Source organism: Taeniopygia guttata, chromosome 2 (assembly GCF_048771995.1).
Source record: "Taeniopygia guttata chromosome 2, bTaeGut7.mat, whole genome shotgun sequence".
NCBI lineage: Eukaryota > Metazoa > Chordata > Aves > Passeriformes > Estrildidae > Taeniopygia > Taeniopygia guttata.
Genome location: NC_133026.1, coordinates 71,742,841 through 71,760,625, shown reverse-complemented (window position 1 = coordinate 71,760,625; position 17,785 = coordinate 71,742,841). Strand labels below are relative to the sequence as shown.

The window sequence follows — 17,785 nt, the reverse complement described above, 5'->3', positions numbered from 1 at the left end:
CTCTGTGCAGAACCTATACCTTTGCTCTCACACTAACCTTAAGGGTTTTAATGCTGGGAATTAATATACCTACACTTAAGTTATAACTGAGCAGTTATTTACCCATGAGTACAATTGTGTCTCATATAGATGTATTGCAGTAACACTATCACTTTTGTGTTAGTTTAATTTCTGGGTTGTTTTTCCTCATTTTCTACCTAATTTCACAGATGTGATATATAGATGGAAGACGACCAACTCCGAGCTTTTGCTTATCTCCTGAATCTTATGCATATGGTTGTGAGCCCACAATATGTAAGACAAAAAGATCTGAAAAAAACACCACCAACATTTCAGAAGAACTGCACACCAGTGACTTTTCTTAATTGTTTAAAAGTAATCACCACTTATTGGGAAAACAAAAAAATTAAAGCAAATCAGTAACAAAAATACCACAGAACTAAACTAAAAATGTAAATCAGGAGCATCTTGGCAAAACCACACCAAATGGTGCTAATACGCAAGGGCAGCGACATCTTGTGGGAATTTACAGAAGTGAGTACACAGAGGGACAGGGAAAATTAGTCTGTGATGTTGGGTAATTAAAGGAAACTCTACCTCAGTAGTTTATTTAATACATATACCACTAATATTTTGTAGAAATTAGGCTTTATTGCTTTTATAATGAGAAATGAAAATGAAAAAAGATAAATAGCTAGTTAGAAAAACTTTGAAAACAGAAATTAATGGAATGGGGTGGAATTCAAATAGCTCTGCAGTTGTTTCCTCTGCTCTCTCAGGAAGTAGCTATAATCATCACTTAAATATTACTCAACCAAAGAAATAATGGCATAAGGGAAAAGAGACTAAACAAGGAATTATGTCGTAAAGGCATATAGTCAAACATAAAAATGGCATCCATATTAAGTGGGTTTTAAAAACACACATATAAATATTTAATAAAGAAAGCATGAATGGTTATGTTGTTCCTTTCCTCTGATTAATAGACGATGCCAAATTCATTATATGTACTTCGTGAGAAAGCAAAGTTATATCACAATGGAAAATTAATATATCCTACTTGCCAGTAGAGTATGCAAGATTTGGACCCTACAGATTGCATCAGAATATTTGAGTTTCTGGAACAAATCAGCTGCAATAAAGTGTCATAACTCAGCCAAGACACTCAACTCCGACAGCTTACGAGCAAAAATTTTTTTTTTTTTTTTGACAAGTTTGCACCCAAACTAAGTTATAAAAACATAACATTTACAGCTTGGAAGATAACAGATTTTCCTACCATGATGTTCATGTGTTCCTCTTATTTTCTTTTACCTGAGTAACCTAAGTAAACAGATTACAAGGCAATTTAGACATATTAGCTAATACAAGGTTTACTGGACTTCTCATATATAGAAATGTACTTTGACACTATTTGGAGTTTTACAAATACAAAATGAATAAGAACTTTAAAACATATTTACTGAGCAGCCATGTTTTGATATATGTACAGATCAACAAGTGCTGTGGAATTATGTACAGAATTTATAATTTAACTTTTAAACAGCTTTTGTGCAATCTGGTTGTAATGTGCATTTAAAGAACTGCTGTCAACATCACACATCTGTAATTTACTGGTGTCAGAAATGGAGAGCACAGAATAGGACAACAGCTCCTAAAATAATACTGTGCTATGCAGACATCAGTACATAATTCAAATAGTGCATATTAATCAATGTCTGATGAGGAATAATAGCTGCTAATACAGACACAGGCATTTACAGGTATTAGGTTTGTTAGAGTAAGTATGGATGAAAAAACATTTCCATATATAAACATTAAAAGAAAGGGTTTTAATTAGGAAGTCATACAATAATTAAAGATGGAAATTTATTACATAAATTACAAAAGTTTCAATTTAACTTGCAGAAGGTAAACTTAGTTGGAAAGAATCATTTACAGTAGCAAAAGATCCTTCACAGTAGCAATGAAACCATTCAGAAGCATTGTCAAATCAAAGGTAATTTGGTTTTATTTTATAATCATAACAACTGAAAGAAAAAAAAAGAAAATCAACACGAAGAAAATTTAGTTTATCTCTGATAGTTGTTAGTGTACTTCTGTGTTATTATTTCTGTCAGATGTTTCCTCCTCTTTTTGTGCTCTATTCACGCTATCCATTTTGATTTTTGATTTTTTTTTTTAAGTTTCTTTAGTCCAACATGAATCCACAGACACTAAAGTACAGTGAATATGCAATCTGCAGATTGGTGTGAGTGAAAAACCATAGGAATATAATCACTTTTACGAGGTAAGCTTGGAGTAACTTGGAGGAGAGAACTTGCGCTTCAAGTACTTGAGAATGTAAAGTGGAAGACAGCTTACAACAGTGATTGCTGACACTTTCCACAGGAAGGTCACAGTTGTGATAAAGGCAACATCTGCAGAAACAAAAAAGGAAAATAAGTAATGGGAGCCAGTAACATGGAAACTGGAACTTCCAGTGCAAAGTCAATAAATGTCTCTTAATTATTTGCTTATGCTATTGTCCAATTTTAAAAAAAACAACAGAAATTTAACCTCAGCCTTTTCCTTTTGCAAATTATTTTATTTAGACAGGAATTTCAGAGTTCCTTTATGGTCCTCACACTGTTTTGCAGCTGAAGTAACTTTTAGGGGAAACAGAATCTCAGTTTAAAAGCAAGACTCTCTCATAATAATGAGTAAATTCACCTTATTTTTCTACTAGTAAGAATGATTTTTACCCACTATAAGTTCCCAACTAGAAATTTTGCTAGTTTGGATCTTTTATTCTGTATTGATTATTTTTCTTACAACACCTATGCTGAATGATTCTTAAAATCATAGAGATTAAATTAGAGTCCAAATATTTCAAGGGAAAACAATGTAGTGATATTGCTACACACCACATGGAAAAGAGAATTGTTTATGATAAAAAATTAACAAGAATGCTGACACACTGTGCTTGCTAATTAATTTTTTTTACCCTATTTGTGATAATTAGTTCATACTTAATTATAATGGAAAGATCCCAGAATTCACGGAACCCAAATAATTTTTTTCTTTTATTTCTTCCCATTATTTACAAATTCATTTATTAAGAAATTTGCTACTTCTGAGTGAATCTTTAAAGATCAAAAAACAAAAAACCAACCCAAAACTTCAATAAAAGTTAAACTTCACCTACCTAAGAAAGCTCCAAAAGACACTCTGCCTATACCTGTTTCATAAAGAGGGAAAATGAAAGGATAGATTTACAGAAAATACAAAAGTTATGCAAAAAAAAAAAAACAAACCCAAAACGAACCAAACAGAAAACCACAACCAAACAGGTTAGCTACACAAAGAGGAAGTGAAAAAGATGTTAGTACCATAAACTGGATTAGTATTGCCTTTCACATGTCAATCAGATTATTTTAAGTAGCAATTAAATCAAAACACTTTGAAAACATAGAGATTTTATATTTGCTCATGTTTAAAGACTGTTTTAGATTGGTACTTCCCTTAGATTTAACTTCAAGGTATAATTTACTGTATAAACAACTTGATCATGTGAATGAAAATTCACTTCAGAAAATGCAATAAAGAAATGCTTTCCTGCTCCAACTCTGCTCATTAAAAATACTTTGCATATTAAATTTCAACATAAAAACTTATTATGCAGTTTTAGCCTAAGCCTGTTTGCACATACTGAAAGCCCATGTAACCTATCACAGACACCCTAAAAAGGCCACTGTGTGCAATTAATTCAGAAACATAAAAACTAGTTTACTTTCATGAGTCAGAGTTCTAGAACAGTATTTGTTTTGACTTTGGTATTTCTGTCTTTCTAATTTGAGTGCCATGTCATCATATAATTTCTCTGGAAGGAGATGATCCTTATAAGCAACATCACTGAAATAAGTTTTTGCAAGTGAAGTTTAGCATTATTGATCTGGACCATTTTTCCTGATCCATAGAAGTTGCCCTATATCTTGAACTGCAAACCATCACTTAGGTTTATACTACATCACATACACAAAAAATCTCCCTCCCCCCAGTTATAATAGGACAGATTAAATAAGAATAAAGCATTAAGCAGAAGTGAGACTAAAAGAAAGGCATTTTCTCAGATTAAGTGGTGAAAAACACAGTAAAATGCATCTTTATAAAGTCTCATGAAACTGCAGCCTTTTCAGTACTCACAAATACAAAAATAGAGAAGTTAAGTCTCTGGGCTGCAAGAAGCCATGCAAGCATTTATGGACTCAGTTACTTGTGCTTGCCCAGCAAATATAAGAGCACAGGGAGGAAAACACTCCCCTTTATGGAAAGGTTTGCAAGAAACAAAGTTCCTGTGGTTTTTACACCTTTGTGAACATCATCTAAAAGTGTTTTTCAGAGAACAACAACAGAAAGGACAGAAGGACTGGCTGTCACCAATACTACAGACTTTCAAACGTGAAGCTGCAAGTACTGCTTTATGAAGCTCCTGGAAGTCTAGACCCAAGTGCAAGTACCTATATCTGTTCTTGTTTGTTCCTTTAATTTGTAATCTGACTGTGGAGATTCAAAAATCAATCCAATAATCTCCATTAATGTATCTGTGCATCAGTGTCAGAGAAAACAAAAGGGTGCTCTGGCAAACCTGAAATAACGTACAATACAGGTACCAAGCCAAACAGGGTTGTTTCTTCACTAAAATTTGACTCCTGAAAAATCTTGGAAGTACCAGAACACCTGGGACAAGCAATGAAGCACTTACTGATTAAAATAAATAACTATATAATGCACACACACTACCCTAGCACTGAACACCTGGGAACTGACAGAGTGAAGTCAGAATTGTAAGACTTATAGAAACTGCCATGTACCACTTAATTCTGCTATGTGAAAGGACAGGTGAAGAAGGGCAACTCTGTACTCATCAGATCCTAAAAGGCAGAGAAGAAGCTGGATTCTGCTCCTTGTGAGGTATAATTAAAGCCATTACATATATTCCTCTAAGTTACATTTGTAAAATCACACCTAGATACCTTACTTTTACTAAAGGATAAGTTGATCCAAGAAGAAATATGTATTATTTTGATGCTCAGATTCTTGACTGCTAAGATTTGCAGTTAAAATGTGTTCTTTCATCTTGTGAACTATAAATCATCAGTACCTTAAGGCATAGTATGGCATACCAAAACTTAAAGCAAAGCAAACTCAGTACAAGTTTACTATAATTATGAAGCAATGGTTCCTATAAAAGGTATCTTTCCTTCTAGGCTGCTGCATTACTCCTTAAACTATAGTTCATCAATTTTAGCCTTGTGGGTTAGATCTAATGAGGCCCATTTGCTCTGGTGTACAAAATAATGCACCAATTCAGCAAAAGATCCTGATTTTTAACAAATCATATCTATTTTCAATAGTGCAAATCTTAAAGCCAATTCAAGGTATGCAGTTTGGACTGTCAATATCAGACCAAGGATGGAAAAGGCATGAGTGGTTTGAGTAAAATTTATCATATAGACAAACCATACAAACAGGATAAAGATTGTTAATTCTAGGAGAAAAGCATAGGAGGATATTTTATACCAACAGTAATTAGGCCTAATTTGGACTCAATTATATTTCTTATAAAGAGAGCTTTATTTAAAAACATGACTTATTCTTAATTGAAAAAAAGGGAAGAGAAAAACATTATTAAAAATATAAAACAGTTCTTTGCTAAAATACTTTTACTCACCAAAGTATTCATTAAGAAATGCAAGAGAGGCCACATAGCAGCCAAGACTGAGGAATTCAGCCACCACCATTAACCAGTGCCATGTTCGTATGGTCAGTGCAACCATCAAGAGCTCAGTCAAGATCAGGGCAGTGAAGGAAATGGCAACGACGTGCACAAATTCAGATTCAAAAAGCAGCAGGGCTCCATACATCAGAATACCGCCTGGGTGGGGTGGAGAGGCACACAGGGTTGGCAATACACTCTGCAGTGGAATTTCACTGTACCAGTTTTTACAACTGCACACTGAATGTTTGATTGCTCATTATGAACATTTTTCCAGCAATTTTTATAACATTGATCTTTTTAAAGGAAGGATATTTACTGTATTCTGTACATGTGAAATAAGCCAATCAAAGTAAAGGCATATAGAAATAAAAGTATTAGAAAATTAAACACCTTTTAGTGCAGTATAGCTGATGAACTGTTAATTAACCTCATTTTGTCAAGTGCTACAAATAAATGAGATATTGTTGAAAGTGTAATTACTTTTAACTGATTATATAATTCAGATTTCTTCAACAGTACTTCTGTCATTCAACGAAAGAAAACTACTTTGTAAATATATGCCATGTGATAAGCACTCACTAAAATTTTTCTGGATTAGCATTTAATTAAAAACATGTCCTTATTTAGGCGACATGCACCAATAAAAATACCAATCACGCTGTGTTTTGAATAGGCCTGGCACACTATAGGAATATCGATTTACAAGATAAACAGAAAGCAATATATATAACTACTGATGAAATGTTAAGCTTTGGGAATTCAACCTGCAGCTGAAAAACAATATTGCTAATCTCAGACAAAAATTTCTCAGTTCAGCAAAATTAGGACTCTCTCCTACCTTGGTAAATACTGATTAAAACCCAGATGAGGAAGGTCTTAAATGACAAAGATCTTCCCTAAGGGAAACATGTGAGAGGACAGTTAAACACAACTTTAAAAAAAATAAATCTACTCAGCTCATATATTTTTAATAATTCATTGCTAGAGAAACATTTTACAAATAAAATAAGCAGTATTTGAAGTGACAAAGGTTACAAAGCTTCTACTTGTTTTTATGATTCTTCATTTGAAGCTTGTATAGAAATTGCACAAAGTCTAAATCTGGGAGTAAGATGTTAAGGCCTTAAACAGAAGGGATATTTTAGCTTGCAATGCTCTGACTGGTTTTCAGAATGATAAATACAGTAAAATTAGTTTATTTTTTATTTGTAAAATGTAGTCTTCAAAACAACTACATCATTGTGTACATACTGAAAACCTTAAGCAAATCTGCAGTTATTTACTCGTAACTTCTAAATGTTGGATAAACTGCCCATTTGCTTTCACAGAATAAATTTATGACTACTGCAAATTTTCAACAAGTAACTATTACCAAATAAATGTTAAATATTTTGATTGTGAATGGTACAGACTGAAACATATGCAAAAATCAAAGAATAAATGCTGAACATATGATATTACTCTTGCATTCTGTGAGGGTACCGATGAAATATGTTAGAATAGATAGGATACACATTTTAAGGGATAAAGTGGCAAACAAAGCAGCCATTTTACCATAAAAAATGATCACTCTAGGACAGGCAAGAATCAGCACTTCTTCATAACTGTAGTAAGTTCTAAGTTCTGTGAACAGCTTTCCAGAGGCAAGCTTATGACTCTGTTTAGCAAGTGAAGGCCATGCATTTTGGAGTTTAATCATGGACTGAAATCTCAAAAACTTCAAAGATTCTCAAGAAAAGAACTAAGATCTCCAACAGAAGAAAAAACATGATCCCAGACTAACATAGGGAATAGCTAGTTTAGTGCAATTAAAAAGATAAAGACTCAAAATTTTGGACTAGAGCCTTTAACTAGAGTCTGCTTCTGAACTTTTAGAAACATCTTTGAAGAATTTACTATTCCTAAAACAGACAGTCTGCTTCTATCATAACTTTCCTAGCGGACAGCTAAGGATGAAGAAGTGCTTTTCAAGAAGCTTATTAAAACAGAATCTTGAGATTTATTTCACTCTCGTGTGTAACAAAATTACAAACTTTGTTTGTTTGCAAGTATGTGCAAATACAAAGAAACAGTATCCATGGATGATTGAGTTCAGATATATCATTTAAAAATATCTGTTATTTAAAAGAAGACAGTTTTTGGAGACATCAGCAGTAATTTCTTCATGTTTGGAAAAAATAAATCTATACATTCAGCAATTAAAAAGGAAAAGTAAGATGTGAAAATGTAAACATAAACAACTCCACATCAGAGATTTTTGGGACAGAGTATGTTGCTTTATCAACATACCTTCAGGTTTGAATTATTTCAGTACAACTACTGGTGACTGGAGAAATGCTGTTGGAATCTGTGGTATTGATGATTCCAAGATTGTAAAAAGTCTCTGTCAGCCCCACAGCCAAAGAAGAAGCCATAATTCATCTGTGCTGTTTTCAAGGCTGTTTATTCTTGCTTATCTATAACATGTTCTGCTGCCCTGCCGCAGGTCTGTCCTGCAGGGCAGCGTGTGGGGCTCTGCCCTTCAGTGGGATTGTACAAACATTATATACCAGAAACTACGTGTACTATATTTACAATAATGTGCCAATATCTATCATCTACGTTGAACAGTGTGTTCCCAGCCTAAACCAATAGAAAAATGCCAACACTACAGTGAAACATGGAGGGCATGAAGAAGGAGAAAAAGGGTAAAACACACCCAATTCCTCCATCTTGTCCCCTTTGAGCCCCTAATCTAGAATCCTAAAATTCTACTTTTGCACCCATGCCACACTTAATTATTACTCATATCAAACACTCAGAGCTTGTAATTCATCCTGTAAGATTGAAACTCTTTTCCATGGACAGAGATCACAGACAGTGTCTCTCGGGGCTCTGTCCAGGGGGGTTCCTGACCCCCTGCCAGGGTCCCAGACCTTCCAGGGCAGCCAGAGGGAAGCCCTGGATTCCCACAAAATGCATTAATAAAAATGATTGAATAAAAATGATTGAATAAAAAATAATAAAAATGTTTGGTACTGTGGATTATTTTAATAGTACAGAAGTTGGCAATAGTTGTGCAATCTGTCTTGCTTGGAATACCTTAAGGAAATTATTGTAACAATTCCCGGTTTTGCACACTGGAAATTTTAGTATTTATAGCTGAGCACTGAGGACATTCATACCTTTGTGAGATCCTTATATAGTTCTGGATATAGCAATGCCATTTCAGGCTTCACATCTTGATCCAATACTAAAGAGAAGACTGGAAACATAGTATATATGGTTGCATACCTAGGAGAAAGGAAGAACACAGATTAACACTTTCGTATGATATAATTTTATACTGATGTACTGAGTTCAATTATTATTTTTATGTAAGAGAAATTAAACTGATTCATTTTCCTAGTACTTAGGCAGCTTACCAACAAAGCTTTCACATGCAAACTACCTGCTCTTGTGGTTCTGGGAGCTGTCAGTTGTGAGAAGTTAAAGAGGTCTTACACACTCAAAACCAATAAACATATTTCTTTCTTCTATCACCCAAGCTTATCACCTGTTACCATACTCCCTGTGCACTTGCATTTTGGACAACCAGTCTAAAGAACTGACATTGAAATTCATCTACTAGATGCATGAATACTGAAGAAAAAAAAAAAGCCCTATATTCTGGACAACCTGGAGAAGGTAGGTAGGTGGATGAATAAGAGTCTTACCAGCTTTGTACGTGGCTTTGGATTTTATGCATGCCAGATACACACTTTCACATGTACTTCCCTGGAACTTAGAACCTAACTGCAAACCTTTTAGAGAGGTCTACTGTTTGCCTCTGCAAGGTCTGGTGTAATCAGACCACAGTTTGACTAAGATTTAAGTCACTCTTGATTTAAGTTGTTATTATTTACAAGGAGAATAAAAAGAAGCTCTTAGGTCAGTAGGGACAGAAGACATGGACAAACACAAACATATGCACAGCTCTCAGCTGTATAACTTGGGGAACCATATTAGTAAACCAGCTGCTGCAACATGACCAAGGTGCTCCTAATGCTGCACATATTCACATTAATGGAAATCTATATGGCAAACTTGGATATATAGCATTCTTAGAGGAAATTTCATAGTAGCTTCAGCTCCATTTTTTACACAAAACCCTGTGATTCTCATTGAGATTTGTACATGAAATCTGTGTGACAGCTGAAACAGGTCTGGTCTGGGAGCTTTTCTTTATTGTTTTCACCCTCATATGTGCACAGGTTCTATGGTATCTTCTAAGGCTATGCAGATCCCTCTCTCCAGAGAACTGATAATGAGGCTTCCTCCCTTCATATAGTGCATATGCAACCTAGTGTGACTTTTCTTGGTAAACTCATCCCAGGTTTTCTTAGTGTACCCATGATGAATGCATGGAAAACATGGAGAATACCAAGCCCATGTTGTTATTTAACCAGTTAGTTTGCTGTATTTATTACCCACTGTTATTATAACTGTTGCTTTGACTTACCCTACCATTAGGAATCCTTGGTACAAGGGAACAGATGCAAAGTAGAAGACTGATGAAAATACAGCCTACAAAAAGCAGATCATTAATTATTTATTATAATTCTACATACAAACCAATACAATATAGAAAAAACAACAATACTGGTTAATTAAGGTTTTGTGACATTTCAAAGACAGACATAGGGATTTTAACAATTAAGAAAACAAAGTTTTAAATACCTGCATAGTTGAAATAATAAGGCCTCGGTGCATGACAAATTGACCAAGCGCTGCTGATCTTTTGTAACTGTTTCGACCATGTACCATCAGTAGCCTACCTATGTGTTTAAACTGTGTGATAGAAAAGTCAGCTGCTAGAGAAGCTTGTTTTCCCTCCTAGAAAAAAAGGAAAATATTTCAAATATGAAGCTCAGTGTAAAAGATGTGTATCAAGTTTCAAAATTCTAAGCAATAGTTAATTTTAAAAGACAAGTTTGCTCCTTCTTTGAAAATCAACCCTGCAATGAGACATGACAATTTTTTTTTTTTTTTGCATATTCTAAGATGCAGTGGGCTGTAACAAATAAGTTTAATTGCTTCTCCTGCTTTTTCCAGGTAAATGCTACACAGAAACAACTATAGTCTTTCCTGCTTTTAAAAAGATAAAGCAGAAAACATTTGTGTGTTTTCTGTATGCAAAAATACTAAAGATTAAGCATTCTTATAATTTTGCAGTATACCTTAATTAGAAATTATCAATTCACACTTGTTTAAGAATAAAGCTTCTAATCCCATTCTACTAGGCTTCTATGTGACACATATTTCACAATGAAACTGTTAACATTACCTTGCCTTCAATTCCAATTCCACAGTCTGCTGCTTGGATCATGCTGACATCATTTCCTCCATCACCTGGAAAATGTCACTGCAATATTCAGTTCTTCAGAGGTTTTATTCTCCTGGCCTTACAGTATTTGAGAAACCTCTTACATACCTTTAAATTCCTACAATTAATCTATGACTTAGGATTAATTACTTCCCTAATCAAGACTTTCCTACAGAATCAAGAAGATAACCATACCTTTCTCATGGAATGGCATTTTGTGCCATAACTATGCAATACCTGGCTGCTGGTAGAGGGATCAAGTCTCTCTGGTTTTGTTTCAGCTATTTCTCTCTGGTGCCACCTGCTGATTACATTTGTCACAGATTTTACTAGGAGGATTGTGACAAGAGTTACCTATTGCACATGTGCGTTTCCCAGTGTGGTGCTGTAACAGTTTCACGATATGGGCTTTCTGGGTGGGAGAGCATCGGCAGCACACTACAGCAGGACACTGACAAGCCAGCTCTACAAATTCATGCTCATAATACTTCAGACAAACCTGAGGAAAAAAAAAAGATGCTTGGATTTATTTACAATTAAATATTACTACATATAGCCCAACACAAAAACACAATATAAAGATTTTTTGATGTTTTCCATGTACAACGTCTACCTGGGAGAAAAAAAAGATTCTCCTGACTGTAGCTTTATTATTTTTAAAATCAAAGAGAATGTCACTTTGAGCAGCAACGTGCTTTGAGGTTAAGAGAATAGACAGTACTAAAGCATGCTGCATACAAATTCCATTCTGTTACTGTACAGAAGACTAGAAACCCAGTAACATTTGCACATCTACAACATATATCATCTAATTTGCACTCAGTGATAAGCAAAAGTATCTCTAAGGACTACTTAAAATATGGGCAAATACTTGAAAAGCGTGAAGATGCTGATACATTACTTTCTGACCATAAGCATATAAATAATTTGACAGAAACCAAGTTTTTACCTCAAGTGAGTCCCCAGATATCACCAAGGCACAGTCATGCTTCCTCCTAAAAGCATTTAGTTCTAAGTGAGCCTCTCCTCGAGTGACAACCTTCAATAAAAAACACTCAGTTAAAAGATTTTTGTTAAAAAAACCCTGTGCCTAAACAAATTAAGTTTTGAGAACTCATACCCAGAAACCTTGGTTTAAGAGTTTTATCCCATTGCAAGTCTAATACCTGTGGAATTTGACTATAAGCCTCAAATCTTATGAAGTGAAAGAATAATCCTCAAACAAGTAAAATCCATGTAGTTGGCTTAAGTGGTTCCTCACCAAAGTGTGCAAGGGTAAAATAGTAATGAATTAATGACATTAAAATATCTGAATTTTGAGCTGGCCTGAGTCTTCATCCTGGCAGGTCTAAAGAAAAATATAAAAGCAAACCTCAACTGTTTTGTTTATTAAAATATGCTCTTGGAATAACATAAACTGTTCCTGTTAATTGTTCCTTCAGTTTTGGTAACCAGGCACAGATTTCAAAGGGTCATAAAGATGCTCATTAGTACTAATCCTTTTAGATCTTGCATGACTCTGAAGACAAGATCAAGTGGCATAATATGAAAGAATTACATAACAGATTTTTAAAAGTTACCTAATTGTTTCAGAAAAGCCCAGCTCTGAAATGCAAATCTTACTAAATGCATTTTAGAAGGTTCTGAACTATAAACAGAATATGAAAAATTGACATTATAACCAGATTTTGAGGAGACTGGCAGGTTTGGGTGTGGTTGTGGGGTTTTTGTTAGTTTTGTTTTTTTGTTTGTTTTGCTTTGTTTTTAATTTGGTTTGGTTCTTTTTCCCCCAATAAATATCAAAGTATTTTAGAGCTATCATGCTACACAAAGTTCCAAGCACAGAATAAAACACAAGCTCTGATTACACTTTTAATTTTGTCTCTGTCAACACATCACATTGATTAAATAACTTTTAAGATATATGAATCCTAATTATATTGAATGTGAAGTTTTGTCCTTGACCCACTACTACCCAGCCAGATGCAGTTCAAAGAACCTTTCTCTCTCCAGATGTGTTCTACTACCCATAAAATTTGAGTTACATTAAAAAGCCCCTGCAAAGAGAAAAACTCATAGACATGTTCCAATTCAGATTTTTTTTCCTTCTTTCCCACAATTAAGCATGAAAAGAGAAACCTCCTTGTCTGACAGCTGTTAGGAATACCAGACTGTGTTGGCCTAATACATTCTTTCTGCATTGCAGAGATGAAGAGATGTCAGCACTTGTGCACACTGATGAGCAGTGATTTTCCTCTCTGTTCTGCATTTCAACCTAATTTTTAAAAAATTTGTAAATACCTCCAGAATTACAGATCAGAGAAGCTGAGACTTCTAAGAATAAACAGTTTTGTTAAAAACAAAACACAGCTTTTTGGAAAGAAGGTAACAAAAAGTTTTATCTTTCTTATTCATAACTACAGAAGAAGTGTTATAGTGCTTGATATTTTCTTACATTAATTCAGTAGTTATTTCTTTGCAACAAGTATAGCCACAGAAGTAATTCTGTATAAATGTGTTTTCTAGCTAATTTAAAACTTCATATTCTAAGTCAACACAGTTTTATGCTGATCTCTTATTACCAGTCAAGGTAATGAAAATAAAAATCTGACTCAACTAAATACATTTTGTTTAGGAAGACTTAATTTGTGGTGTTACTACATGGAAAGGTCAACAAAAATTGATCTGAAGTTTTATCAGAAGCATTAATAATTTAATTGCAAATAGTAGTCTGCAGGGCCTAATTTACCATTCTGATGCTTTAGAAGAAAATACATTTACATGTAAATTATATTCATATAATTATTTCTGTAGGTGCAAGTGGCTCATTTAGAACAAACAGATGCATTATGTCTGATCACACGGCATCAATCAATGTCTGGAAAATCTATTTTTGTTTGGCTTCAGTCAAGTGAATAGTATGCATATAAAACATATAGAAGAAGATTCAGTTTACCTTTCTAACACTTACTTAAACAGTCTGTTGGTAAAATGCACATATATAAATAATAATGTGAAAAAAAATTCTCATACTAATTTGATCTCAGTTTATACAGGGGATGTTTGCAGTTTCATTCAGGATTAATTCTGCTTGAGTCTAAAGAGTTCTATCAATGAAAATGCTAAAACGAGCAAGAATGACATTCAGACAGCCTAAATGCATGGAAAATTTCTGAGTGGCTCAGCACCTCACCTCACACAGACCCCTCCATCACTATTTAGAGGTTATGTAGGGTGTAAAATGTGTGCTGAACCTGGGTCACCCACACATGGCTGCAAACATTTCTACAGCACATCAACAATGCTAGAAAACAACACCCTTAAATGCTTTGCAATTTTACTGCCTTGAATAAAAACTGAAGTACTACTACTCTCAATGACACTCAGCATAACAACCCAACAACTTTCAACAGCCAGCCAACTACTAACTGAATACAGCAACACTGTATGAACTGTAGCATGATGAACCAACAAAAAAAGTTAGAACTATACTTACAGGTCTGAAAATATGAATATCTTGATTTCTAGACACTAAGTGAGAACTTTTTGCAATGCAAGTTGCTGTCTCCAGTTTATCTCCTGTTAACATCCATATCTGCAAAAAAATGTAAGAGTTTACTTCTTTGCACATTAGCCTGTCTGTTCTCTAAATCTAAATGACATCTCTCTCCAAGTTTTCTCTGGCACTTTGGATTAGATTACCCAAGAAAGTATACTGACTTGTGCATTTTAAAGTAAGATTGACTAACAGTTTTTACTGCAATAGTATGCAAAGCAGAAAAAAACTGTCTTTACTTTTCGCAGCTCCATTCCTGTTCCATTCTCACGAGGGCCAATGTCTCAATATATATGAAGGCAGAGTAAAGCTCTGGGGAAGCATAAAATCCTTTCCCTATGGCCCTGATATTACCTTGATCAGAAAAGTGAGGATACAGATGACATTTGTGAGCAAAATGATGCAACACAACAGTCTGAGACCCTGGTGATAATCTCAGGAAGCAGCAGCCAAGCCACGAGACAACAAATCTTGGAGCATGAGCTACAGTCCCAACACTCCAAAGAGATCTTGCCCATTGATCATGCAGAACTGAGAAGGCAGTAAAGATTAAGGGATAAAGTTGTTATGCTCCCAATGTGTGACAGCTCTCTCAGCCCCTTAACACCAAGGTTTGTTAGTACAATGACTAGTTAGTAAGATGACTCAATCACCAGTGTAAAGAAATTGTTGTCATTGCTTTTCAAAATTCTCCTGGTTTGCTTTGTGCTCCTGAGCTGCCCTTCCAGCAGATAGTGGAGGAGCTGAAGTAAAGCACAAGCAGCATATGCAAAATATCCCACTATGTCTGACTCAGTTTAACCAATGCACAGTCATTATGACTATTTGGAGCAGAGCTGGACACTGCTTAAAGCAAAATGTTTATAATCTTGCTCCCTCCCCTCAGATATTGTTCATATATTTGCTTGAAGCCCTCCCTCAAATAAATGGATTACTTGTATACGTGCAATTGATAGGTGTCTAGCAAACCAACTCTTCTGCATGGCTTTTCATGCCATCCCTTTAATACAAACTGAACAAACTCCAAGGACAGTTCTGAATTCTAGTTCAAATAATTCATGTTTTGATCTTTGCTGAAACTTCTTACGAGTGCCAAACCTGAAAACATTGTTGTCACACAAATCTTGTGCCAAACTCATTTAGTGTCAGAAAGGACAGTTTACTGTAGACAGCCAAGGGATAAATGACTGAGACAAACATACATCTATCCACTGGTAGTTTTCCTACAGAAGTAAGTTTGAGATTGATGAAACCTGTTGTAGGCAAGGTAACATTGCACACAGTGTCTTGTTTGTTTCTGCTAGTCCATGCTCAGAATGTGCTTGGGACTTGACACATTTCTTACTTTGAAAGAACTTAAATACAGACAAATATAAATTAAATTATGTATTGATTTAAAAAGTTAATAAATTATAACCTGCTATGCCAGCAATATGTGTTAAATACCTTTATTCCAGCATTCCTTAGCATCTCTAGAGTTGGTCTAACATCTGTTTGCAGCTGATCTTCTACTCCAGTGAGACACAGTAATTCCATTTCTCGCTCCAAACTCTCTACAACAGCGGCAACCTTCAGATTTCTATCATGTATGCTTAGCTTTGCTTGGTTATATCGACTCTGTTTGCACAAACACAAAACCACAGCATGGATCCCTTAGGCTAAATGTTTGTCTTTAAATATCTTTAATAAAGAACAAGACTAAAGGAGCAATTTTACATTACATCCAATGTTATAGAGGGCTCTTCTGACAATGCACCTAAAGAGGCCCTCCTGAAGAACAATTAAGAATGAGGCATCACAGCTTCTAAGGAGGAAAGCCTTATCTTTGAGAACAAGTAGATTTTTTAGGTCATGCAGAAGCTACAAAAATAACATTATATTAGCTTCTGGGAAAACACTGTCCAATCCAATAATAAAGCAAACAGGATCCTACATATGTCTGCAGAACCATCAATAATGAATGACAAAGCCTTTAACAGATTGTGGACAATATTTTAATTATCTATTTTTAAAATATGAATAATCTTTTTTTACAACTTTAAAAAATAAAATAGAGGAATGTTGTCCTTGAAGTAATTAAACATGATAAAGTGCAAGATCGCTCTGTCCTTTCATACCTCAAAATCTTGATATTGTTCTTCAGTAAGTGATTTTTTGGCAACAACCAGTGTGCGCAGTCCTTCTCGTGCCATATTACCACACTAAATGAAGTAAAGCACAGAACAGTTATGCAAATATTCAATCCTGTGTTTGTGCTTTATACTGTATGCTAACATGGTGTATCTGTAGCTTTGGTTTATCTTTAGACTCTTAAAATACTCTGGAGAAGCCACAAACAGTATGAAAGGCAATTGTATTTCAGGTCCTCCAAATGAAGTGGTTTGCTATCAGTAAGTCAATTAGATCTCCTCTCCTAGCTTACAGAAAATTTCTTTTAGGTTGAAGCTTTAAAATAAATTAAAACTGCTTTTGAGGCACATAACAGAATTACATTTCTTTTTTCACTGAACGCATCCCTTATCAGAAAAGCATCTACACATTAAAAATAGCCATGGAATAGCATATCTTAATGAAAAACAAGGCTCTCCAGTGCAAACAATTATTGATTTGACCTCATAAAGCTAAATAAATTAAACAAGTATTTTACAATTAATTGTGCATCATTATCACCAAAAGTAATTTTTATGACATTTTGCTTGGTCTTGAGGGAGTTTAATTTATTCATGTCCCCAAATAAATCAAACTGCCCTGCAGCAGATATTGATTCATATTGCCAATACCATTATGAACATACATGGTGTAATCATTTTATTAACATATTGGCTGTACGTAGGGTCAAAAAAAAGATAATTGCTGGTACCTACTAGAACACATAGTGAAGAATATTAATCAGGTTTGAAATTCAGGCACTAACTATTTTATTTTAAGTTTAATAAATGTGGTAACAAAAAAATAGTTTGGATGCAATGCTTGTCAAAGTCTCTAATTCATAATCATACCTCACTGCAGATTTTGATCAAAAAGGGATAAAAAGATTTATAGCAGAATACTTATTAGAAGTAATTAAGCTTTATGTGAAAGGTCAGTCAATGAAAAACAACTTTCCTCATTTTAAGTAGGAACG

General features: G+C 34.5%; 1 protein-coding gene across 3 annotated transcripts in view; it reads right to left on the bottom strand.

Moving 5' to 3' along the window:
* Positions 1-631: 631 nt before the first annotated feature.
* The window catches only part of ATP9B (ATPase phospholipid transporting 9B (putative)), a 157,156-nt gene continuing 140,002 nt past the window's right edge, over positions 632-17,785 (bottom strand). For 2 of the 3 annotated variants that reach the window (XM_030265599.4, XM_072924195.1), the window contains 13 exons: positions 16,779-16,862; positions 16,108-16,278; positions 14,602-14,700; positions 12,055-12,144; positions 11,460-11,604; positions 11,067-11,131; positions 10,460-10,615; positions 10,242-10,306; positions 8,926-9,034; positions 6,600-6,657; positions 5,714-5,917; positions 3,188-3,220; positions 632-2,420 (listed from right to left, as the gene is read on the bottom strand). In XM_030265599.4, the coding sequence (XP_030121459.3) occupies positions 2,284-2,420; positions 3,188-3,220; positions 5,714-5,917; positions 6,600-6,657; positions 8,926-9,034; positions 10,242-10,306; positions 10,460-10,615; positions 11,067-11,131; positions 11,460-11,604; positions 12,055-12,144; positions 14,602-14,700; positions 16,108-16,278; positions 16,779-16,862 (1,416 nt within the window). In that variant the 3' untranslated portion in view covers positions 632-2,283. The remainder of the gene's footprint in view (positions 2,421-3,187; positions 3,221-5,713; positions 5,918-6,599; positions 6,658-8,925; positions 9,035-10,241; positions 10,307-10,459; positions 10,616-11,066; positions 11,132-11,459; positions 11,605-12,054; positions 12,145-14,601; positions 14,701-16,107; positions 16,279-16,778; positions 16,863-17,785) is intronic. The other variant, XM_030265600.4, reaches the window with a different exon arrangement.